Here is a 24,037-nt window from a genome sequence, read left to right as displayed (position 1 = left end):
AATCTTTAGCCTCTCCCCCATCTTTACCCTTACATACCCATCCCTCTAATTTTTCCTTCAACACTTGACTTACCTGGCCTGCCCTATTCCATGTTGGTTTCACATGCTCCGACCTCGGCTGTCACCTCTCTTGCCCTGCTTATTTGTCTCGGTTCAGTGCAACCTCCGCCTCCCGGGTTCAAGCGGTTCTCCTGTCTCAGCCTCCCGAGTAGCTGGGTACAGGTGCATACCACTACATGCGGCTAATTTTTTTTTTTTTTTTTTTTTTTTTAAGTAGAAACGGGGTTTTGCCATTTTGCCCAGGCTGGAACTCCTGAGCTCAGGTGATCGGCCCGGCTCAGCCTCCCAAAGTGCTGGGATTACAGGCGTGAGCCACCGCCCCTGGCCCGGACTCTTGCCCTGCTTCCAAATGCTAGCTAACTGTGAGCCTTTCGCCTGTCCCCTTTATTTGCCATCCTCATTGGTGACTCACTTGTCTTCTCTGCGTCAACTTTCCTTTTCATTTTCACTTGTTTATCCTCACCTGCTCTGCTTTTATCTGCTATTACATGCCTGACTCGCACCTGATGCTTCAGCCAGTACGCCCTCACCCGACCCCACAGGTCAAAGTTTCTTGGTCCCCAGATTCCCCTGTGCTTTCCAGAGGGTGGGGCCTCGCTGGAAGACGGGAAAGCGGAACTTCAGTCCAACCAGGAAGCACCTGGGAGTTTCTGATTCGGAAGGGGCGGTGCCTTGTGGAGAAGCTGCCAATAAAAAGCCGAGATGAAAGAGGGATGGCTTAGCCAATGAGACTAGGAGACGGGATCGGGGGGTGATCTGGAAAACGCGATCAGTGAAGCGGACGAACAGCAGGACAAGGCGGGTCTAGTGACAGGAATGGGCCGATGAAGCTCTGTAGGGGCGGTGGGTAGGCCGATCGGGCCGTGTCCCCGGCATCCAGATCCGACGGAATTTGGAAATCCCGGGGCTACTCTTACGTTGAGCTTTTAGGAGCGAAGGAGAAAAGCGACCACCCTGACGATCCCGGCTCTCGACCCACCTTCACTCAGGCGGCCTGGAAGCGGAAGTGACGAACACGGAAGTGGTCTGCTGTTACCGAGGGGACGGGCCGGGCAAATGCCAACATGGCAGCGGTTGGGGCTGGTGGTTCCACCGCGGCGGCCGGGCCAGGGGCGCTTTCCGCGGGTGCATTAGAGCCGGGGACTGCTAGTGCGGGTGAGACAGTCTGTGTCCGAGCAGTCGCATGGGAGGCAGAGGTCGGGATCGCTGGGTGTCGGGAATGTTCCTCACTAAAGTGAGAGGGAGCATCCCGTGTGGACCGACGTGTGTGTGTGTGTCTGTGTGTGTCTGTGTGTGCACATTGTGAGTGTGTTGGGGGCGGGGAAGAAAACATTCTGAGAGTGCTTGTGGGATCCTTCCGCATATGGACCATTATGAGTGTGGAGGGTAATTCTTTTTGGGAAGGCTAAGGGCACCGAAACCATTCTGAATATGTGGGGTCCTTCCTTGTGGAAGAGACCATTCTGCGGGCGTGGGAGTTCTTCACTGAAGAAGTGGGAGACTATTCTGAGGGTGGTGCTTCCTTCCTTATAAAAGGACAGAGAGACTATTGTGAGTTAGGGTGGGGCGAGTCCTTCTTTATGTGACTAGAGAGGGTCCATTTTGAGGATGATGGTGTCCTTCATTATGTGCGGAGGAAACCGTTCTGGGGGCCCCCTTCCTAATGGAGGTAGAGTTCATTGTACGTTCGGGTGGGAGGGCTCATCGTTATATGGTGGAAAAAGAACGTTCTGAGGGTGCCAGGTCCTTCCGTATAGCAGAGAGAGCCGATTGTGATTGTGGGTAGAGCAAAGATTGTGATTGTGGGTAGAGCATTAGCTAGAGGGTCGGTGCGCGGTGGTGGGAGGACGGACCATGTGGAGTGCAGGGAAATATTTCCTCATCTGGTTGAGGGAGCCAGACCTTTCTTGGTGGGATAACCATTCCTGTTACAGGATTCAGTCCCTGGGAGCATGGGGGAATCATTTCTTGTATTTAGTAGACTATTCTGGGTCGGGAGGAACCAGTTGTCACAGGAGGGAGGGGTTGGAGAGACCATTCTGGGTATGAGGAGGATCATTCCATATGGGATGTAGGCCATTCTGAGAGTGAGGGAATCGAATCATTTCTTAGATGGGAGAAAGACCTTTCCTTAGGGGGTGAACATACCTCATACAGTGGCCTCATTCCCTGCATTGATGTATTATTCTTTACATGAGACAGTCCCTCGTTAAATAGAAGCATCATTTCATATACATTCTCAGTTTGCTCATCCGTAAATGGGAATCCTCGCAGTTCTTTTGGAGATGACAATGATATGAGTCTATTGAGGTAATCCATAGAAATCCCTTAACCCAGTGATATGCATACAGTAAACACTCAGTAAACGTGGAGAACATAGTTGTCGGTATTCTGTCTGGGGAGGATTTGCTTCTCACTTGGGCGGGAGCCGAGGCGCGTGGCCAGAGCTTGCCTCAGCCATTACCTGAAACCTCGGTAAGGATTCCAGGTATGGACTGGACAGGGTGGGGCCCATTTCTCCCTTCTGGCTCTTCCTGCTTGTGGCTGAGGCAGTAAGGCGGTAGGAGTCAGACCCTCATTGGGTGAAGAAGGCAGGCTGAGGGAACAAGTAGCGGTGGCTAGGAGGGTCCTGGGTGAGAAAGGAGAGGGGGTGGGTGGTGGTGTGGCTATGCCCTAGCGGCTTCTGACCCCCTCCTTCCCCCTTGCCCCTTCCGTTCCCCACAGCTCACAGGCGCCTGAAGTACATATCCCTAGCTGTGCTGGTGGTCCAGAATGCCTCCCTCATCCTCAGCATCCGCTACGCCCGCACGTTGCCAGGGGACCGCTTCTTTGCCACCACTGCTGTGGTCATGGCGGAAGTGCTCAAAGGTCTCACCTGCCTGCTGCTGCTCTTCGCACAGAAGAGGGGTACGAGCCAGGGAGGGGGCTGCACCGGGGTCGGTGCGTGGGACTCCACATGTATGTGTGTGTGTTCACACAGACGGTTTGCTTCAAGAGTGTCTCCAAATCTCAACCTGCCTGGGGCGCCCCTCCAGCTTTGTGTAGCTGCATCTTACACTTTTCTAGTCCTAACAGCCAGGGAGCTGACCTGTGTGAACTGTAGGAGTGGGATTGTCTATGCTTATAAAGTAGCAGGGGTCTCTCACATGTGATTTAGTCATCTTTAGCTTTATATTATGGAGAATTCCGAATACATGCAAAATCAGAGAGATTAATCAAATAGTAACATATCCATGTACCCATCCCCCAGAGTTAGCAATTAGCAACTCATGGCCGCTTTAAACAATATCAGTGATTGTTCACTCACTGCCAATCTATATGTCTACCTACATCCTTATCCCCTTATTATTATTTTTTGTTTTGTTTTGTTTTGTTTTGTTTTGAGACGGAGTCTCGCTCAGTCGCCCAGGCTGGAGTGCAGTGGAACGATCTCGGCTCACTGCAGGCTCCGCCTCCTGGGTTCACGCCATTCTCCTGCCTCAGCCTCCCCGGTAGCTGGGACTACAGGCGCCTGCCACTATGCCTGGCAAATTTTTTGTATTTTTAGTAGAGACGGGGTTTCACCGTGTTGGTCAGACGGGTTTCACCATGTTGATCAGGCTGGTCTCGAACTCCTGACGTTGTGATCCACCCACCTCAGCCTCCCAAAGTGCTGGGATTACAGGCGTGAGCCCTATATTATTTTTAAGTAAATCCCACACAAAGTAATATGGTATGGAAGTAAATTCCCCCATATTATCTTGAATAAATGTTTTGGTGCATTGTTTTTAAAAAAATAAAATAAATACAATACTGGCCTGGCGTGGTGGCTCACGCCTGTAATCCCAGCACTTTGGAAGGCTGAGGCGGGTGGATCATTTGAGGTCAAGAATTTGAGACCAGCCTGGCCAACATGGTGAGACCCTGCCTCTACTAAAAATACAAAAATTAGCTGGAAGTGGTGGTGGGTACTTGTAATCCCTGCTACTTGGGAGGCTGAGGCACAAGAATAGCTTGAACCTGGGAAATGGAGGTTGTGGTGAGCAGAGATCATGTCACTGCACTCCAGCCTGGGCAACAGAGCAAGACTCTGTCTAAGAATCATACATGAAAAAATTAATAATAAAAAAATAGGCCAGGCATGGTGGCTCACGCCTGTAATCCCAGCACTTTGGGAGGCTGAAGTGGGTGGATCACTTGAGGTTGCGAGTTCGAGACCAGCCTGGCCAACATGGCGAAACCCCGTCTCTACTAAAAATACAAAATTTAGCTGGGCATGGTGGTGCCTGCTTGTAATCCTAGCTACTTGGGAGACTGAGGCAGGAGAATCACTTGAACACGGGCAGTGGAGGTTGCAGTAAGCTAAGATCGCACGACTGCACTCCAGCTTGGGCAACAGAGCAAGACTCCGCCTCAAAAAAATAATTCAATAAATAACATGGACATAGAGAGTGTAATAATAGGTCTTGGGGACATGGAAAGGTGGGAGGCGAGTCAAGAGAGAGAAACTGCCTAATGGGTACAGTACTGTTTGGGTGATGAGCACACTAAAAATGCAGACTTCATCAGTGTGCAATATATCCATGTAACAAAACTGCAGTTGTACCCCCAATCTTTTTTTTTTTTTTGAGACAGGGTCTTACTCTGTCATCCATGCTGGAGTGCAGTGGTGTGATCTCGGCTCACTGCAGCCTTGAGCTCCTGGGTTCAAGCAATCTTCCCACTTCATCCTCCTGAGTAGATGGCACCGCAGGCACGTGCCACCATGCCTGGCTAATTTTTGTACTTTCTGGAGAGACGGGGTTTTGCCATGTTGCCCAGGCTTACATCTTTGTTTGATTTTTTTTTTTTTTTTTTTTTCTTTTGAGACAGTCTCACTCTGTCGCCCAGGCTGGAGTGCAGTGGTGCGATCTCAACTCACAGCAACCTCCTGGGTTCAAGCAATTGTCCTGCCTCAGCCTCCTGAGTAGCTGGGATTATAGGCGCCTGCCATGACGCCTGGCTAATTTTTGTATTTTTAATAGAGACAGGTTTTTGCCATGTTGACCAGGCGGGTCTTGAACTCCTGACCTCAGATGATCCGCCCTCCTCGGCTGCCCAAAGTGCTGGGATTACAGGCATGAGCCACTGTACCCGGCCCTTTTAAAAATTTAAATAAAAAATAATCACATATCCAGTTAATGTTCAAATTTGTAATTTATTAAATGTCATAAAACTTTTAAAAAATTCATTTGTAAAGGCCGGGCACGGTGGCTCACGCCTGTAATCCCAGCACTTTGGGAGGCCAAGGTGGGCAGATCACGAGGTCAGGAGATTGAGACCATCCTGATTAACATGGTGAAACCCCGTCTCTACTAAAAATACAAAAAAAATTAGCCAGGCGTGGTGGCAGGCGCCTGTAGTCCCTAACTACTTGGGAGGCTGAGGCAGGAGAATGGTGTGAGCCCAGGAGGCAGAGCTTGAAGTGAGCCGAGATTGCCACTGCACTCCAGCCTGGGAGACTGAGCGAGACTCCATTTCCAAAAAAAAAAAAAAAAAAAAAAAAATTTCATTTGTATATAGTCAGTGTTTTGTAATTGTTTTGTATCTTCTTTTTTTGAGAGAGAGTCTCACTTTGTTGCCCAGGCTGAAGTGCAGTGGGACGATCTCGGCTCACTTTGACCTCCGCCTCCTGGATTCAAGCGACTCTCCTGCCTGAGCCTCTCGAGCAGTTGGGATTACAGGCTTATGTCGCCACGCCCGGCTAATTTTTGTAATTTTAGTAGAGATGGGGTTTCACCATGTTGGTCAGGCTGGTCTCGAACTCCTGACCTCATGATCTGCCCACCTCGGTCTCCCAAAGTGCTGGGATTACAGGCGTGAGCCGCCAGGCTGGCCTTGTTTGGTATTTTATATTCTAAATCTGTTAATCTCTAGGGGTTTTTTGGTCTTTGCAATTAATTTGTTGGAGAAAACAGGTCATTTGTCTTGCAGGCTTTGGGTAGTCTAGATTTTGCTGCCTCCCTGAGGCAAATATTCTCAAAAATTTAACAAATATTCTGTCTTCTTTATCTCTTGTAAATTGGGAGTTGGGTTTATCTACTAATTTCAACATCTCCCTGAAGGTCTTCTACTTTGAAGTGTTGCCCAATTGTTTCTCTAAAGAGGTCTTGCATAAGTAAAGGGATGGAGATGAATTATGCACCTTTGCCCTTTGTTTACACTGAAGAGAACATTCTCACCCACTTGTTAACTCCAGGTTAACAAGAGACCTGCTCTTACCTTTATTAACTCTGTGAACTATGCAGGTGTGCACACTGCCTCAGGCCGTGGGGGTGGATGGGTTAGCAATGCAGAGGAGTGGCTTGTCCTCATTACTGATGGGAGATGGAAATAACAGATAGCCACAGACTTAATCACAGGCCTTCATCTCTTAGCCACATTTCAGCACCCCTCCCTCCCCCGCCCGGAATTTTTTCCCCTGAATTAGAGTTTGGAGACCAGTAGTGGACAGGGTTTGGTGAATGAGCATCAGTAGGAGTTCCAGGGACAACTTTGTTCAGTGTTTGAAGAAGTTTTGCCTGTGGAGTGACACCCAGCTGTGACTTAAAAGATGAACTGCCAGCTGGGCGTGGTGGCTCATGTCTGTAATCCCAGCACTTTGGGAGGCCGAGAGGCAGGTGGATCACGAGGTCTGGAGTTTGAGACCAGCCTGGCCAAGATGGTGAAACCCCATCTCTACTAAAAATACAAAAATTAGCCGGGCATGGTGGCAGGTGCCTGTAATCCCAGCTACTTGGGAGGCTGAGGCAGGAGAATTGCTTGAACCCGGGAGGCGGAGGTTGCAGTGAGCCAAGATCATGCCACTGCACTCCAGCCTGGACGACAGAGCAAGACTCCATACCCACCCCCCGCCCCCGCCCCGCCAAAAAAAAGATGAACTGCCAAAAAGTGGGGCGAGCTTTGCAAAGGCCTTGTTACATAGGAAATGATTCTCATGTTTTTTGTTTGTTTGTTTTGAAACGGAGTTTTGCCCTTATTGCCCATGCTGGAGTGCATATGGCATGATCTCGGCTCACTGCAACCTCCACCTCCCGGGTTCAAAAGATTATCTCTGCCTCAGCCTCCCGAGTAGCTGGGATTATAGGCGTCTACCACCACACCCAGCTAATTTTTGTATTTTTAGTAGAGACAGGGTTTCACCACGTTGGCCAGCCTGGTCTCAAACTCCTGACCTCAGGTGATCCACCCGCCTTGGCCTCCCAAAGTGTTGGGATTATAGGCGTGAGCCACTGTGCCCAGCCCAATTATCATGTTTTCACTGGAGCAGGTCCCAAGCGGACTTCTGCTTAATGGTCAAGCCTGCACTCATCCATATGGCAGAGGCAACTCTGTGTCTAGGGCTGACAGAAAGATGCAACAAGGGAGAGGTGGTGGCCCCTGCCCTCAAATGGCACATGGGTCAGTGAGGAGCCAGGATAAGTCTAAAAGCCTATAGACTACTCCTGGTGCAGTGGCTCACATCTGTAATCGCAGAACTTTGGGAGGCCAAGGTGGGCGGATTACGAGGTCAGGAGATGGAGACCATCCTGGCTAACACGGTGAAACCCCGTCTCTACTAAAAATACAAAAAATTAGCTGGGAGTGGTGGCATGCACCTGTAGTCCCAGCTACTCGGGAGGCTGAGGCAGGAAAATCACTTGAACCTGGGAGGTGGAGGTTGCAGTGAGCCTGAGCCGAGATGGTGCCACTGTGCAAAAAAAAAAAAAAAAAGTCTAGACTAAACTTCTCTTCTGTGTGGGAGACAGCCCTCCACCCCAGCTCCTAGGGCTTCTATTTCATAAGCTCCAAGTTAATGATGGTTATTTCTTATTTTATTTTATTTTATTTGAGATGGAGTCTCACTCTGTCGCCCAGGCTGGAGTGCAAATGGCATTGTCTCAGCTCACTGCAACCTCTGCCTCCCAGGTTCAAGCAATTCTCTTGCCTCAGCCTCCCAAGTAGCTGGGATTACAGGCGCATGCCACCACACCTGGCTAATTTTTGTATTTTTAGTAGAGATGGGGTTTCCGTGTGGTTGGCTCAGCTGGTCTTGAACTCCTGACCTCATGAGCCACCCGCCTTGGCCTCCCAAAGTGCTGGGATTACAGGCATGAGCCATGGCGCCTAGCCTAATGATGGTTATTTCATTGTACAAAAATGTATTGAGTATTGAGTGCTTGCCCTGAATGGGGCTGTCTGCCAGGGAGGTAGGCTCTAACATAGTGACATGCTCTGTGATTAGCAGACACAGATGGCTGATTCTTTTGCTGCCATTAAACTGAGTCTCAGAAAAGCTAGCTGGAAACATGGTTATACCCTAGGGAAAACCAAGATCACAGACTTCATTCCAGCCCCCAGGGATTGGACAGCAGGGTGGATGGGGGAGTCACGATAGCAAGGCCTGTTCCCAGCCTTCAGGGGTTCCCCATGTATGGCTGTCAGTGCTGAGAAGGGCTCTCCTCCTCCCACCTAGGTAACGTGAAGCACCTGGTTCTCTTCCTTCATGAGGCTGTCCTGGTGCAGTATGTGGACACACTCAAGCTCGCAGTGCCCTCTCTCATCTACACCTTGCAGAATAACCTCCAGTATGTTGCCATCTCTAACCTACCAGCTGCCACTTTCCAGGTGAGCCGCAAGCCCAGCATGGCCCCAGAGGAACTAACTGGGTTGGGGACTGGAGTATGGGAATAGCGTGGTGGGGGGATGTTGCAGAGGACAGGGGCTATGTCACCTCCAGAATGTCCTTGGAATTCCCTCAACCTTTTCTCGTCTGAAAATTGGGGGTGGAAATAGTAATGCCTGTTCACTGAGATGCTAGGATACTTAAAAGAAATAATACCTGTGAAGAGCCCTTGGTTGATGATAGATAAGCTTTAGGCTATTTGTGGGCAGCTTTGTGAAATGGTTAAAGAGCCTGGATTCTGGGAGCAGGCTGCCTGGGTTCAAATCTCAGCTCTGCTACTTTCCAGCTGTGTGATTTTGGGGCACGTCACCTAACCTTTCTGTGCCTTAGTTTTCTCATCTTTAAATTGGGGCTTACAGTGGTGCTCACTTCAGAATGGTGTTGTGAGAATTAAATGAATGAATTCATGTGCAGTGCCTAGAACCACACTGATACATTGTAAACACTATGTAAGTATTTGCTGAAATTGTTGTGGCTATTGATTCATTTGTATCAAGTCCCTCATCACAAAGATACTTCCATACCTCAGCCATCTTTTATAGATGATGATGCCAGGGCTCAGACAGGGCAAGTGCTTTGTCCCGTCACACAGCCAGGAAATAGGATTGGGATGTGGACTTCCTGGCACAGCCGTCCTTTTGTGCACTTGGTGGGAGAGACCTCAGAACTGTCAATGGCCAGTGGCTGGCTCCTTTTGCTGTTTTTGTTGTCATACCCCCCACCCTGTCCCTCCGTTGTGCCTGGGGACCCACAGTGGGTGCTGCCCCCCATATGTACCTGTTGGGGGCCAGGGTTAGCCCTCAGTGCCTTCCACGTGCCACTCGCAGGTGACGTACCAGCTGAAGATCCTGACCACAGCGCTGTTCTCCGTGCTCATGCTGAACCGCAGCCTTTCCCGGCTGCAGTGGGCCTCCCTGCTGCTCCTCTTCACTGGCGTCGCCATTGTCCAGGCACAGCAAGCCAGTGGGGGAGGCCCACGGCCACTGGATCAGAACCCTGGGGCAGGCCTGGCAGCCGTCGTGGCCTCCTGTCTCTCCTCCGGCTTTGCAGGTGTCTACTTTGAGAAGATCCTCAAAGGCAGCTCAGGCTCCGTGTGGCTGCGCAACCTGCAACTGGGCCTCTTTGGCACAGCACTGGGCCTAGTGGGGCTCTGGTGGGCTGAGGGTACCGCCGTGGCCACCCGCGGTTTCTTTTTTGGGTACACGCCTGCTGTCTGGGGCGTGGTGCTCAACCAGGCCTTTGGTGGGCTACTGGTGGCTGTGGTTGTCAAGTACGCTGACAACATCCTCAAGGGCTTTGCCACCTCCCTGTCCATTGTGCTGTCCACTGTTGCCTCCATTCGCCTCTTTGGCTTCCACGTGGACCCATTATTTGCCCTTGGCGCTGGGCTCGTCATTGGTGCCGTCTACCTCTACAGCCTTCCCCGAGGTGCAGCCAAAGCCATAGCCTCTGCCTCTGCTTCCGCCTCCGGGCCCTGCGTTCACCAGCAGCCTCCCGGGCAGCCACCGCCACCGCAGCTGTCTTCCCACCATGGAGATCTCATCACGGAGTCCTTTCTGCCGAAGTCAGTGCTGGTGAAGTGAGGGCTGGCAGCAATGGGGAACACAAGGGAGGGGGACTGGGATGGAGGGTGTTGGGCATCTGCAGGACCCAAGTTGCCGCCCTCTGGGGCCTGGCTCCTCTGGGTTTGGGAGATGGTCTTTTCTCCCAGGTCACTGAGACTTCTGGAGGGGCGTGGGACTAGAGCTGGGTGTCACGTGAACCCTTCCTGGTAGGCTGACCCCCTTCCCCCGGTGGGGGTTTTAGAGCTGCCTCCTCTGCCCCCTCTAACCTCTTTGGAGGCAGGGTCGGGGTTATTATTCAAGGCCTTTTTTTTTGTCTGCTCCCTCCCTGACCCTATGCCCTCTTCTGGAGGTGTCTTGTCTGGGAGAGTCCCTCCCAGCAGTCCCTCCACCTCCATAAGGACACACTGGACAGAACTCCGCAGCTCTTCAGGAATGACCGATGCCTACCTGTTGGGGTTCAGTTGCCCGTAGTTTGAGGCCTTCTCTCCTCCCTTACCACCGCTCTGGATCATGTTAGCAGTTCCGTCTTTTGTGTGGCCTTGGGCCAGCTTCCCTGACACCTTGAAGATGGACTTCTTGTGAGTCCCCAGGGAGAAAGGGACAAGAGCTAAGATTTTTGCATCAGCCCTTCTGGCAGAAGGTGCGGTCGGGGCCATTTGATTTTTAGTGGACTTGGGATTTGTGGTGTAATCATATCATTAATGATCCAGGGTGTGGGAAAAATGGAGGTCCTTGAAGTGGCTGAATCTCATTGTATTTAAGACACTGTCAGTTGCCAGATGCAGGGTTATTTTTGGAGACGTCTAGAGAGGAAAAATAAAGCTGCCAATCATACTGTTGATATCTGTCTGGCTGTGTGAGGCACCCCTACCTCATGGGGGTGTCGTGGGATTGATGAACTGTGGAACCTGCCTCCTGCACTCCCCAAAGCTTATTAACCCCTTAACTGTATTGGGGCGGGGTGTGTGTGTGCATGGAAGATGCCTGGGCTGTCTTTGCTATATGTAAATAGAGCCACTGGATCTTTATTTTTGATTAATTTGTTCTGATTTTTTGGTTTGTTTTTTAAGGAACTGTAATGAACAAATGTCAGGATATCCAATGCCAAATAAAGATGTTGTATTTATTTAGTCCACGTGTAGCTTTCTGACCCAGGTGGGCGCCATTACTAACACCAGGACTACCAGCCTCACCACTGCCGCCCTCACTTGCTCAGGAAACCCACCTGTCGGCCTAGCCCAGCTTTGTGTTTTTCTTTCCTCCCCATTCCCACCACAGGTTGCTCACCAAGGTGAAGGGTTCCTAGCCGCTGGGATTGAAGACATTGGCCTGGCCTCGTTCTCTTCTTGCCCTGGCCCAGCTGGGACCAAACTCTGATCAGTATTAGGGGTAGGGTGAGGTAGACACTGGACTCCCTGTCCCCACCACCCCACCCCACACAGGGCCGACATGACTAAGCTCTCTCATGACCCACCTCAGCTCAGCCCCCCAGCCCCTGCCAGCCCCACACTCTCTTAGCTGAGTTTTTGCAAATAAAATGTGTTGTGCATCTTGCCGACTTGGGTTGGGCAGCCTCGAAGGAAGCACTCAGGCATGGTGGGCAGGATCACCAGAAAGCTTTTATTTTAACCCAGGGCCAGGGAGGCCGAAGCTTCAATCCTGCTGCTTGGTTCGGGAGGCCTCTGCATTGGCCCGGAGCACAGCCCCTGGGGATGGATACGGCCGCTGCTGGAAGAGGGGCCCAGCTGCTGTGGTGTCAGCACCAGTCTTGGCCTCATTCCGCTTGGGGAGTCCTGTTGACCACGTACCCCTGCCGGTGAAAGAGTCAGGGGATGGGGATGGGAGATGTGGTGGACACGGCCCACCTGGTCCCAATGAGGAATGGAGGAAGGAGGCAGGAGGATGGTGTCCACATACTGAGTCAAGAGGGGTTGTCACTTACCGGGGGGCATCTGAGTATGAGCTAGGGTCCATGGGGTCTAACTCTTCATCCTTTCGACTTACTGCTGTGGAAGTGGCAGGGCAAAGTCTTCAATAGAGGCACCAGGAGCCCCTGATCACTGAGCCCCACCCCACAAGAAGAAATGAAGCCCCTGGCTGCCATGTACCACAGCACCCTCCTCTAGGCCCCAGGTCTAGGCATCTTTTTGAGGGAAGGCTTCCTCACGCAGTGTGCCCTGCACCTTGCTGGTCTCACCGAGCCCCATTCTGCCCAGCTTACCCTTCTTGCTCTTGGGGTAGGGAGCCAGCTCCTCCCGGCGATGGTGGCGCCGTTCTTTGCCCTCTTCCCGGTCTGCCTTGTCATACCCGCGGTCCCGATCCCGTTCCCTGTCTCGCTCTCTCTCTCTGTCTACCTTGTCATAGCCACGCTCTCGATCCCTGTCAGATTTGTCGTGGCCCCGGTCTGACTTGTCGTGGCCCCTGTCTGGTTTCTCATGGCCGCGGTCCGACTTGTCATGGCCCCTGTCCGACTTGTCATGGCTCCGGTCCAACTTTTCTTCAGCATCTGGGGACACAAGTCTTGAAGTGACCTCTTGCCACCCAAGGACCCAGCAGCCTCTGCCTTCAACAACCTCGCTTGCCTGAGGCTGGGCCCACCTGGTCTCACCTGCCCCTCTGATCCACTATCATTCTACTTGGCCTCTCTGTGAGAACTGCTTAGATCACTCAAGGCACTCTTGTACCTGCCAACTCACCTGCATTACTGCTTCTGAGCTTCTTGGCCGATTTGGTAACCACAGAGTTGGGGTCATGTGGGGAAAGCCAGGATACGAGGTCTGTGTCTGCATTCCAGTAGTAAGGGAGCCCACTGTGGGGCCGCAGGACAAGAGAAGTGTCAGCACAGATGTCTTTGCCTTGGATCCTCAACTCGTCTCCCCAGTCTCTGCCTATACCTGCCCCATGTCAGGACCCCACAGGTAGGATCCCCAGAATCTCTTCTCCCGAAGAGAAAACACTGTCAGCCAGGCGTGGTGGCTCATGCCTGTAATCCCAGCACTTTGGGAGGCCGAGGCAGGTGGATCACCTGAGGTCAGGAGTTCGGGACCAGCCTGACCAATATGATGAAACCTCGTCTCTACAAAAAAATACAAAAATTAGCCGGGTGTGGTGGTGCGCACCTGTAATCCCAGCTACTTGGGAGGCTGAGACAGGAGAATTGCTTGAACCCAGGAGGCAGAGGTTGCAGTGAGCCGAGATCGCACCATTGTACTCCAGCCTGGGCAACAAGAGCGAAACTCCATCTCAAAAAAGAGAGAGAAAAGACAGTCTTCCAACCCCAGAGGCGCCGGGCCCCAGCAGGCAGCAACTTGGGTCCTGCAGATATCTAACACCAACACCCTCCACCCGAGGCTCCCTCCCTTGTGTCCCCCTATACCTCACAACCAAGGTAAGCACAGGAAGGGTGAAGTCAGAAGTTAGTCCCCCCTCACCCAGGCTCACCAGGAAGGGTCGAAAACCTTGTACCAGCTAGGTGGTAGGCCCTCCAACCTGGTGGCCTCATAGTCCACAGGATCATCGTCATAGTCCTCGGCAATGATCTCTTCCTCTGGTTCTGGCAGAACAAGGTGGGGACGAGGAGAGCAGTTAAGGACCAGGGGTGTCCTCATCCTACAGAGCCTAGAGACACGCACTCACATTCACACAAGCCACACGTAAACGACGTGTGTGTGTGCCAGGAAGCATATGCAGTACCTTTCACATTCCAAATCCAACTCTCTGTATTAGGAGGTTTACAAAAAAAGGTTACCTAATTCTGTTTCTGGGTTCAGATGATGAGTTCTACTGTTAGCCAAAGCTATCTCGTTTCAGAGTTGATAGGGATTCATCAAAAAATTTACTCATCTTGGCCGGGCGTGGTGGCTCAGCTCATGCCTGTAATCCCAGCGCTTTAGGAGGCCAAGGTGGGTGGATCACGAGGTCAGGAGTTCAAGACTAGCCTGGCCAAGATGGTGAAACCCCATCTCTGAGACTAGCCTGGTTAACATAGTGAGACCTGTCTCTACAAAAAAAAAAAAATTAGCTGGGCACAGTGGCACACGTCTGTAGTCCCAACTACTCAGGAGGCTGAGGCAGGAGGATCATTTGAGCCCAGGAGTTTGAGCTTGCAGTGAGCTGTTATCGTGCCACTGCACTCCAGCCTGGGCAACAGAGTGAGACCCTGTCCCTAAACAAATAATAAATAATATATATACCATAGGCACAGGTCACTCAATGGCTTAAAAGAAAATCCAGCCTGGTCAACATGGTGAAACCCTGTCTCTACTAAAAAATACAAAAATTAGCCAGGCACAGTGGTGCACGCCTGTGGTCCCAGCTACCTGGGAGGCTGAGGCAGGAGAATCGCTTGAACCTGGGAGGTGGAGAGTGGGCCAAGATCATGCCACTGCATTCCAGCCTAGGTGACAGAGCAAGACTCTGCCTCAAAAAAAAAAAAAGTAAATCAATGATCATTGCCAATTTTATTTTATTTTATTTTTTTGAGATGGAGTCTCGCTCTGTTGCCCAGGCTGGAGTGTAGTGGCGTGATCTCGGCTAATTACAAGCTCTGCCTTCCGAGTTCACACCATGCTACTGCCTCAGCCTCCCGAGTAGCTGGGACTACAGGCACCCAGCACCATGCCCGGCTAATTTTTTTGTATTTTTATTAGAAATGGGGTTTCACCCTGTTAGCCAGGATGGTCTCGATCTCCTGACCTCGTGATCCACCCACCTCGGCCTCCCAAAGTGCTGAGATTACAGGCGTGAGCCACCGCACCCAGCCTGGGATCACTGTCAATTTTATTAACCACAAGGTCTATACCTTGCACACAGTAGGCTTGTAATAGATGTCAGTTATCAATAAGGAGAAGATGCATTTTCCAGTGCCTGGCACACCATAGCCCCAAATAGATGCCAGTTTTTAGTATTACTGACAATAAGGTGTGATTTGCAGCCACAGCACAGTAGGCCTAAATGATAGATCCTCACTGCAACTACATTTGGCACACAGGAGATAGCAGTAGAGGTTAGCAGTACTTCCTATTAGATACTATGTCATCAGGCCGGGCGCGGTGGCTCAAGCCTGTAATCCCAGCACTTTGGGAGGCCGAGACGGGCGGATCACGAGGTCAGGAGATCGAGACCATCCTGGCTAACACGGTGAAACCCCGTCTCTATTAAGAAATACAAAAAACTAGCCGGGCGAGGTGGCGGGTGCCTGTAGTCCCAGCTACTCGGGAGGCTGAGGCGGGAGAATGGCGTGAACCCGGGAGGCGGAGCTTGCAGTGAGCTGAGATCCGGCCACTGCACTCCAGCCTGGGTGACAGAGCGAGACTCTGTCTCAAAAAAAAAAAAAAAAAAAAAAAAAAAAAAGATACTATGTCATCACCCCCATAATCCATGGATTTAACGTGGCATACAGTAGGCCCCAAATAGGCATTAGGTGGTCAGTATTATTTTGGGTTTTTTTGGATATTTTTGAGACAGGGTCTCCATGTGTCGCCCAGGCTGGAGTGCAGTGGCACAATCTCGGCTCACTGCACCCTCGACATCCCAGGCTCAAGCGATCCTCTCACCTCAGCCTCCTAAGTAGCTGGGACTACAGGCATGTACCACAACACACGGCTAATTTTTGTATTTTTTGTAGAGAAGGGGTTTCGCCATGTTGCTCAGGCTAATCTCCAATCCCTAAGCTCAAGCAATACACCCGCCTCAGCCTCCTAAAGTGCTGGGAATACTGGCATGAGCCGCCACGCCCAGCCAGTCAGTATTGTTAAGAATGAAATAGCCGGGCACAGTGGCTTACACCTGTAATCCCAACCTTTTGGGAGGCCGAGGGTGGGAGTGGATCACCTGAGGTCAGGAGTTAAGAGGCCAGCCTGGCCAACATGGTGAAACCCGTCTCTACTAAAACTACAAAAATCAGCTGGGGGTGGTGGCACGTGCCTGTAATCCCAACTACTCGGGAGGCTGAGGCAGGAAAATCGCTTGAACCCGGAGGCGGAGGTTGCAGTGAGACGAGATCACGCCACAGCACTCCAGCCTGGGCGACAGAGCGAGACTCTGTCTCCAAAAAAAAAAAAAAAAATTCGCCAGGTGTGGTGAAGCACCACAGCATTTCAGCCTGGGCGACAGAGCGAGACTCTGCCTCAAAAAAAAAAAAAAAAAAAAAAAAAAAAAAAAAAAAATTCACCAGGTGTGGTGAAGCGTGCCCGTAGTCCCAACTACTCGGGAGGCTAAGGCAGGAGAATCGCTTGAACCCGGAAGGCGGAGGTCAAAGTGAGCCGAGATCGCGCCACTGCACTCCAGCCTGGGTGCAGAGTGAGACTCCGCCTCAAAAAAAAAAAAAGAATGAAATATCTATTCCCCCAACCCGCTCCACTTGACACGCGGTAGAGATGGATGTCAGGAATCCATATCGTTAACAATGAAAAATGCCTGCCACCCCATTGCTTGGTGCAGTTGGCCCACGATAGTCAGTATCAACAACAAAAGTGCCTGTCGAGGCTGGCACGTGTTAGGACCATCTGCTTTTAGCCGACTCACCAGGCTCCAGATGTTTGAGGATGCCTCTCTTGGCCAAGCGGGTCTGCAGCGCAACGGGCAGAGGCATAGCTGATAGACCTAGGGGCAGACGGACAAACTGACAAGCAGCTCAGATAGATTCATATCTGGATCCCGTCACCAAGCCCCTCCCGTCAACATGTACTCATCTGACTCCCATCTACTCAAATGAACCAGTAGTTGGGTGGACAGAACATACGCACTAAAAGATGTAAGAGTTAGGTGGCAATATTATCGCAATTCTCACCAACCCTACTGTCCCGAAACCGGGTGCTCCAGGGCCCTGTTCCTCTCCCAGGCCCAGGCTCCGCCCGCCGCCTAAGGAGCCCGGCCCCTCCGCACTTCAGAAATGGGCTCATCCAGCGTCCCCCAAAGACTGCCGGGTGGGAGAAACCAAAGCGCTGGGATGGGGGAGCAGAGGGCAGCACTTCCTCCAGCTCCAAAAGAGTGCGCCCACCCCAACATTACCAATACACTCGTGCAGGTAGTGGACGGCTGTCACACCGGCCGTCTCTCTCGTGTCGCCGCTACGATACCTGGGCCCACACGACTCTCTTCCCAAAACACAGAATGAGACCTTCTCTGAATGAGGCCTTCACTCCCCGAGCCTGAAAGTAACTGGACTACGCTCAGGAGGCAATGAACAAATGGCAGAAACTCGATTGGCCAATGAGAGTGTGCCCTTGGAGTGACATGCGGCGTAGCGACCCAATCGCTGTCCGGTAATAGGCGGAAAGCTTGGACGCCGGTGTGCGTCTACGCTGGGGGCGTGGCCTGACTGCGCGGCCAGACGCCAGCGCCATGGAGGAGTACGCTCGGGAACCTTGGTACGGCGATGGGCACTGGCATCCGGACTGTTGCTGCGACGCCAAGGCCAGCCGTGGGGGTCGGGCGGGGGAGGCACCGGCCGCACAGAGCCATGTACCAGACTCGGGGGACTCTTAACGTATCTCCCGCTACCCCTACTCGGTTCCTGTCACTCGGGCTCCGTTATGAGGGGCCACAACCGTCTCCCCTCAGAAGGTGCGGCGAAGGCCGAACCACGCCATGTTTCTCCTGACCTCGTAATCTCCTAGTCCCTGTTAACGAAAAAAGGCACGCTGGCCGATCCATCCTGGCTAGGGGTGGTACAGTGTTGACCGGAAATCCCGAGTTGCCGCGGGTGGTTTTTCCCAGGTCGCCTTTGTCAGTGGGGGCGGGGTACGGATGAACCTGCTGAGGGCCGGCGGGGACGGTGGATGCTTCCCGCGGTCGCTCTTGGTTTTTCCCAGTTGCGCCGGATTGAAAAGGGGCGGGGCATGGTTGGACGGGCACACCGTCGGAGAAGGGGTGCCACGCGGTCCTGCTTTGCTGACAATCTGTCTTGGCTAGTTAACACGCCTACGTCGCTTATTGAAACGTCAACTCTGCGTGTGCCAATTCATTTAATCTTTGATCACAGTAAAACAGTTGGCTGATTCCTTGGTTGATAGACAGGGCGAAGACTAATATTTCTCCCCCTTTGCCCCATTTCTCGCTTTAATGGGGGGGAGCTGTGGAAAAAGCGTGACAGGATTAGCTCCTTATTATCTGAAGTGTTTGTTTCTCCTTAGGAACTTCCCATTCTGGTGACTTGGTTTCTCCCAATTAGAAAAGAGTTCGTGTGACAGGGCCTGGGGGAGGGCTCACATTAACCCCATCCTTCCCTTCCTGCTTGCAGCCCATGGCGAATTGTGGATGATTGCGGTGGAGCCTTCACTATGGGTGTCATCGGTGGCGGAGTCTTCCAGGCCATCAAGGGTTTCCGCAATGCCCCTGTTGTGAGTCCAGACCTTCTCTGGGTTGATGTGGGGTCAGCTGTCTTGCCCACAAGGGATGCTGCTCCGAAAACTGCTTGGAGCTGCCAGTCACGTGCACTTATTCATTCTGGTGGCCACTCACCTACTGTGTGCCAAGCCTGGCTTCTGTATCTGGGATTTTGTAGGGATTGCAAACATGGCTTCTGTCTTCCACCCTCCACCCCACCCAAATGGAGCTCCTCTGTGGAAATGCTGTGTCGTTCAAAGAGTCATCACCAAATCTTAAATATATGTGCAAAGCCAGACAGATTTTTTTTTTTTTTTTTTTGAGACAGAGTCTTGCTCTGTTGCCCAGGCTAGAGTGCAGTGGCATGATCTTGGCTCCCTGCAACCTCTGCCTCCCGGGTTCAGGCGATTCTCCTGTCTCAGCCTCCCGAGTAGCTGGGACTACAGGCAAGTACCACTAGACCTGGCGAATTTTTGTACTTTTAGTAGAGTTGGGGTTTCACTATGGTGGCCAGTCTGGTCTCCAACTCTGGACCTCAGCTGATCCACCTACCTCAGCCTCCCAAAGTGCTGGGATTACAGGCGTGTGCCACCATGCCTGGCCAATGTTTTTTGTTTTGTTTTGTTTTGTTTTTTGTGGTTTTTTTTGAGACATCATCTTGCCCTGTTGCCCAGGCTGGTGTGCAGTAGCCTAATCAGGGGTCACTACAGCCTCTGCCTCCCAGGCTCAAGTGATCCTCCCACCTCAGCCTCCCAAGTAACTAGGACCACATGACTGCGCCACCATGCCTGGCTAACTATTTGTTTATTTATTTATTTATTTGTAGAGACTGGGTTTCAACATGTTGCTTAGGCTGGTCTCTAATTCCTGAACTCAAGTGATCCACCCACCTCAGCCTCCCAAAGTGCTGGGATTACAGGTGTGAGCCACTGCACCAGGACCAGACACATTTTACCTAGAGGCAGATTCTGACTCAGAAACCTGTATAGAGGAAAATGGCAGGAATTTAATTGGCAGAGGGAAGACAGCCTTAAAGTTGAGAGAATTTTTTTAACATAGTTCTTTTTCTCTGACCACCTCCCCTCCCAGAAGATCGCAAATGCCGTGACTTTAAATGCCATCTATTAGCCAAAGTCTCTGCAATTTATATATGTAGCCCCGTCCCTCCCCTAGACTCCTGGAACTCTCCTCCCTGGATCTTTGCCCAAGTTTGTCATCATCAAGGTCTCAGCACAGATTCTCTCTCCTTCAAGAGGCCTTTCCTGACCCCTCAGCCCCAATCATATTTCTTCATGGCATTTCCTCTAGAGTGCAGATTGCTGAAGCGCCCTTGTTTACTTATCCTTGCTCAAGGTCTGTGTCTCCCACTGTTAATGTGAGCTCTGAGAGGGCAGGGAGCAGATCTACCTTGTTCATGGCTGTATCTCTGCATATGGCATGGTGCTTGGCACATATAGTAGGTACTTGTTAATCATTCACTGAATGAATGAATGAACAAACGTATGAATGCGTTAGCACTTCTCAACCCACCTCTGAGAACACCCATGTTGGGGCGCTCTCCAGGACCCTAGTTCTTGGCCACTTTTCCACATTTCTACTGCTGATACCTCTAACAGGTCTCCCATCTTTTTCCCTCTCTTAAAAGTTGGAAACCTGTCTGCCAGTGGCTTCAGCCCTGCCCTGACGGACTTCCTTCCTTTCCCCAGGGAATTCGGCACCGGTTGAGAGGTAGTACCAACGCTGTGAGGATCCGAGCCCCCCAGATTGGAGGTGAGGGACTTGGGGAGATAGATATAGGAGATGTCTTGGCAAAGGTGGGAGTGGTTGATCCTTTGGGTCTAGGCTGCAAGTTGGGGGTTCAGATTCTAGCCCCTGCGGGAGACTTTCCAGAGGGGTGATGTTTCCCAACAATTGAATATGGAGGGGAAGAAAGTGGGTTCTGGAATTTGAATCTAGGTCCTGACTATTCCCTGCCGTGGGACCTTGGGCTAGTGGCTTAACCTCTCTGAACCTCACCCGTACCAGGGGTGGTGATAACAGTAACCACTTCATTGGTAGTTTTAAAGTTTATGTAATTTATATACTACTAAGTGCTGGTTGCTATGCTAAACACTTTAATAACATTAACTAATATAAAATTGCAAAAGTCAAATAACACAGTACCTCAAACAGGTCCTGGCACACAGTAAGCCCTCAGTAAACATTTTAACTATCATATTAACTGGGTTTCCTATTTCCTTCTCACTGAAACCCAAATCAGAATTCCAACTCTGTGGTGATTATGAAGCTCAAAGTTGCTCTGTTAAAAGCCATATGAAGGTAAATCTGCTTGTAAACATTTGTCAGCTCCCCATAAAGGTGAAGGGAACGTTGATGGTGATCACAGACAGCTTGAAGTGGGAGCTACCACAGGATGGGGACAGATAGAAAATACTCTATGGGGGGTTGCTATCTGCCTTTGTGTCTGGGTTTTTCTCCCTGTTCTTGGCCAAAGCATTCAGGCCTTGGAAGTCCCCTGAGATGTGAATTCTCGGGATTTCCTACGAACTAATTAGGCCTCGGTTCCACTACAGGTAGCTTCGCAGTGTGGGGGGGCCTGTTCTCCACCATCGACTGTGGCCTGGTGCGGCTTCGGGGCAAGGAGGATCCCTGGAACTCTATCACCAGTGGAGCGTTGACCGGGGCTGTACTGGCTGCCCGCAGTGAGTACCCCCGGCCCTGGCCCCAGCCCCTTCCACCCTGTTCTGCCTGCCCTCACCTCTGTTTCTCTGCCTCCAACTCCCCCAGGTGGCCCACTGGCCATGGTGGGCTCAGCGATGATGGGGGGCATCCTGTTGGCCCTCATTGAGGGCGTTGGCATCCTCCTCACTCGCTACACGGCCCAGCAGTTCCGAAATGGTGAGTAACTCGTGGTCGGGGGAGTGGGAAATCCTCCACCTGGCCTCTTCCACTCATCCTTACCCGAGTCTCCCTTCTCCAGCGCCCCCATTCCTGGAGGACCCCAGCCAGCTGCCCCCTAAGGACGGCACCCCAGCCCCAGGCTATCCCAGCTATCAGCAGTACCACTGAGGAAGCCACTGCCACCATGGGAGCTGCTTCTCGGTTCCCTCCCCGATGATCTACCTCGAAGGGAGGGCTGGCTCCCAGTTAGCCCTGGGACCCTCCAGAGAGGGCTTCTACTCTGCTCCCTAGTCCCAGGGTGGGGGTGGGGCACCCCAGCTGCCCTGAAAGATGGGTCCCCTTTTTCTCTCTCAGGGCACCCCAGCCCCACACTCACATGTACGAAGTTCTCACCCCAGCTCCTTTGTGTGGCACCCTGATGAGTATTTAAAGTCTGTTTTGAAATGCCTATGTGTGGACTCCTTGAATTGCCTATGGGGCCCCTCCTTAGGACAAGGGGCAGAGCCTGCTTCAGGGACTTGGAAGCCCTAGGACTTGGAGGCCTACAGCAGATGGGCTCTAGTAAATGTCTGTGGGCTGGATGAGCAGGAAGGGAGAATGAAGATGTGAATTAGCGACATGAATAAGGTTGTCTGGGGCTGGGTGATGGGTCCTAGCTGTCAGAGGAACAAGCTTGGGAAAGAAGTGAATAAACACCAGGATTGCTGGGGGCGGGGGTGGTTCTAGACATTGTACCCCTGACCCCATCCCCCTACACACACCCCAATACCCCTGACCCCTGCTCCACAGCCCCTGTCGCCGAGGCTGGGAAATGTGGCCTCACAGGAGTCCCTTCTTTCTGGACACTCAGCACAGCATTTGTGAAGGTGATTTCCCTCCCTCCATGTGGCCTCAGGGTAGATCTGGGATGGAAGAAGAGGGCCAGGAGACCTAGCTCCCTCAAAGAAGGTGCCCTGGATCAGCCTCCCCTTCTGCCATAGAACTGCTTTTCTGCTCTCCTCTGCTCAGTATGGTCAAGTGTTTTTATTTGTTGTTTTGAGAAGGAGTCTTGCTCTGTTGCCCAGGCTGGAGTGCAGTGGCATGATCTTGGCTCACTGCAACCTCCACCTCCTGGGTTCAAGCGATTCTCCTGCTTCAGCCTCCCAAGTAGTTGGGATTACAGGCGTCCATCACCACGCCCAGCTAATCTTTTGTATTTTTAGTAGAGATGAGGTTTCACCATGTTAGCCAGGCTGGTTTCGAACTCCTGACCTCAAGTGATCCGCCCACCTTGGCCTCTCAAAGTGTTAGGATTACAGGCGTGAGCCACCACGCTCGGCCAATTTTTGTATTTTCAGTAGAGATGGAGTTTTACCATGTTGGCCAGGCTGGTCTCAAACTCCTGACCTCAGATGAACTGCCCGCCTCGGCCTCCCAAAGTGCTGGGATTACAGGCATGAGCCACTGCGCCCGGCCAGGTCAAGTGTTTTTAAAGGATAACCACAAAATAACCAGAAATGAGTTTCTATTTTGGGGTGGGGGAGCTAGATTTTTCTGAGTGGACATGCCCATGCCCCGCCCCCGCCCCCAAGCTTGACTTCTGCGAAAACCTCTACATGGGTGGGGCAAACATTGCCTACACTGGGGTGCAGAAGACACGGAGAGGCGCAAAAACTTCCTGAGGAGTCAAGGGTTTCCTCTGCACAAACTGTCCCAATGGCGAATGACCTTGAGACATGAAAACCGTCCCTTTCTTGCAAGCCATTACAAGGCAGTGGGAACACCCTTTCTCCCTTACAAAACTGGTCCGTGGGGATGCAAAGAGTCCTCAGCGGTGACAGCTGTAACACCTGTTTGAGCGACTCAGTACCGGGCAGGGCGCAGCCACACAACTGAGGGACCAGGGAGGGCAGCGCGGGGCCCGGGCTTCGGCCTGGAACCCTCATCTCCACAAGCACCGCGGCGGCAGCACCAGGCTTGCATCTTTGAGACCGGAGCGCCAGTCAGACCCAGGGTGTTCCTTGTGTCCCGCCCCTTCTGGATTCTCGGGCCGGTCCTGCCCCCTGCCGGCCTTCACCTGCGTCGATCTAGCGCCGCCCCTGGAGAGTGGCTCCTGGAGGCCCTTCCCTTCCGAGAGTCCTGGGGACTCCACTTTCCCGGGGTTTCCGGCCCTGCCCCTCGGCACCGCCCTGGTCCTATCGCTCAGCACCGTCCCCTGAGGCCGCGGCGGGCCCCACCTCCTTCCTACAACCACCCGGCTCCTCCGAGGCCGCACCCCTCCATGCTCCCCAAGACCCGCAGGCTCCCGTCCTCGGCCGCCTCTGGACCCACCGCCGGGCCCCGCCCCTCTCCCGCGCGCGGCTCCCGCCGCGCAGTCTCCAGGCTGGGGACGGCCGGACCCACCCGCGGGGCCCAGGAGCGGTCCTTCTGCGCGACCTCGGCCCGGGTGGCTTGCCCGCTTACGGCTACGTTCGGGGCCTCCTCTGCCCGGGCTCCTCCGGCCGCTGGCTGGGGCGGGGCT

At 52.4% G+C, this 24,037-nt stretch overlaps 3 protein-coding genes across 21 annotated transcripts; 2 read left to right on the top strand and 1 right to left on the bottom strand.

Moving 5' to 3' along the window:
- The first annotated feature begins 801 nt into the window (after nt 1–801).
- SLC35A2 (solute carrier family 35 member A2) lies at nt 802–11,864 on the top strand. Of its 7 annotated transcripts, none has more exons than XR_001441962.3 (5): nt 1,115–1,215; nt 2,785–2,967; nt 8,534–8,685; nt 9,571–10,886; nt 11,587–11,864. XR_001441962.3 is itself a non-coding variant. In XM_015127328.3 (5 exons), the coding sequence occupies exons 1-5, from the start codon at nt 1,125–1,127 to the stop codon at nt 11,683–11,685; spliced, it is 672 nt and encodes a 223-aa protein (XP_014982814.1). In that variant the 5' UTR covers nt 1,115–1,124; the 3' UTR covers nt 11,686–11,864.
- A 37-nt stretch (nt 11,865–11,901) lies between these two features.
- On the bottom strand, nt 11,902–18,211 carry PQBP1 (polyglutamine binding protein 1). 11 transcript variants are annotated; one of them, NM_001194258.1, is given in 7 exon segments: nt 11,902–12,118; nt 12,251–12,314; nt 12,530–12,814; nt 13,005–13,117; nt 13,750–13,861; nt 16,834–16,911; nt 17,047–17,140. In NM_001194258.1, coding segments are annotated over 6 exon segments (798 nt in total). In that variant the 5' UTR covers nt 16,901–16,911; nt 17,047–17,140; the 3' UTR covers nt 11,902–11,961.
- On the top strand, nt 17,634–21,985 carry TIMM17B (translocase of inner mitochondrial membrane 17B). 3 transcript variants are annotated; one of them, XM_077988727.1, is made up of 7 exons: nt 17,634–17,678; nt 18,551–18,650; nt 19,947–20,092; nt 20,343–20,406; nt 21,210–21,338; nt 21,424–21,534; nt 21,617–21,985. In XM_077988727.1, exons 3-7 carry the CDS (start codon nt 20,051–20,053, stop codon nt 21,703–21,705), a joined length of 435 nt encoding a protein of 144 aa, XP_077844853.1. In that variant the 5' UTR covers nt 17,634–17,678; nt 18,551–18,650; nt 19,947–20,050; the 3' UTR covers nt 21,706–21,985. The 3 variants fall into 3 exon arrangements, with proteins under 3 accessions (XP_077844853.1, XP_002806276.1, XP_014982862.1); XM_002806230.4 differs by having other exon boundaries at nt 18,551–18,654; XM_015127376.3 differs by lacking the exon at nt 19,947–20,092.
- The last annotated feature ends 2,052 nt before the right edge of the window (nt 21,986–24,037 follow it).

This window comes from Macaca mulatta, chromosome X (genome assembly GCF_049350105.2).
Source record: "Macaca mulatta isolate MMU2019108-1 chromosome X, T2T-MMU8v2.0, whole genome shotgun sequence".
In the NCBI taxonomy this organism is placed as follows: Eukaryota; Metazoa; Chordata; class Mammalia; order Primates; family Cercopithecidae; genus Macaca; species Macaca mulatta.
Note: the sequence above shows the minus strand (reverse complement) of the source record. Positions and strands in the feature narration are given on the sequence as shown.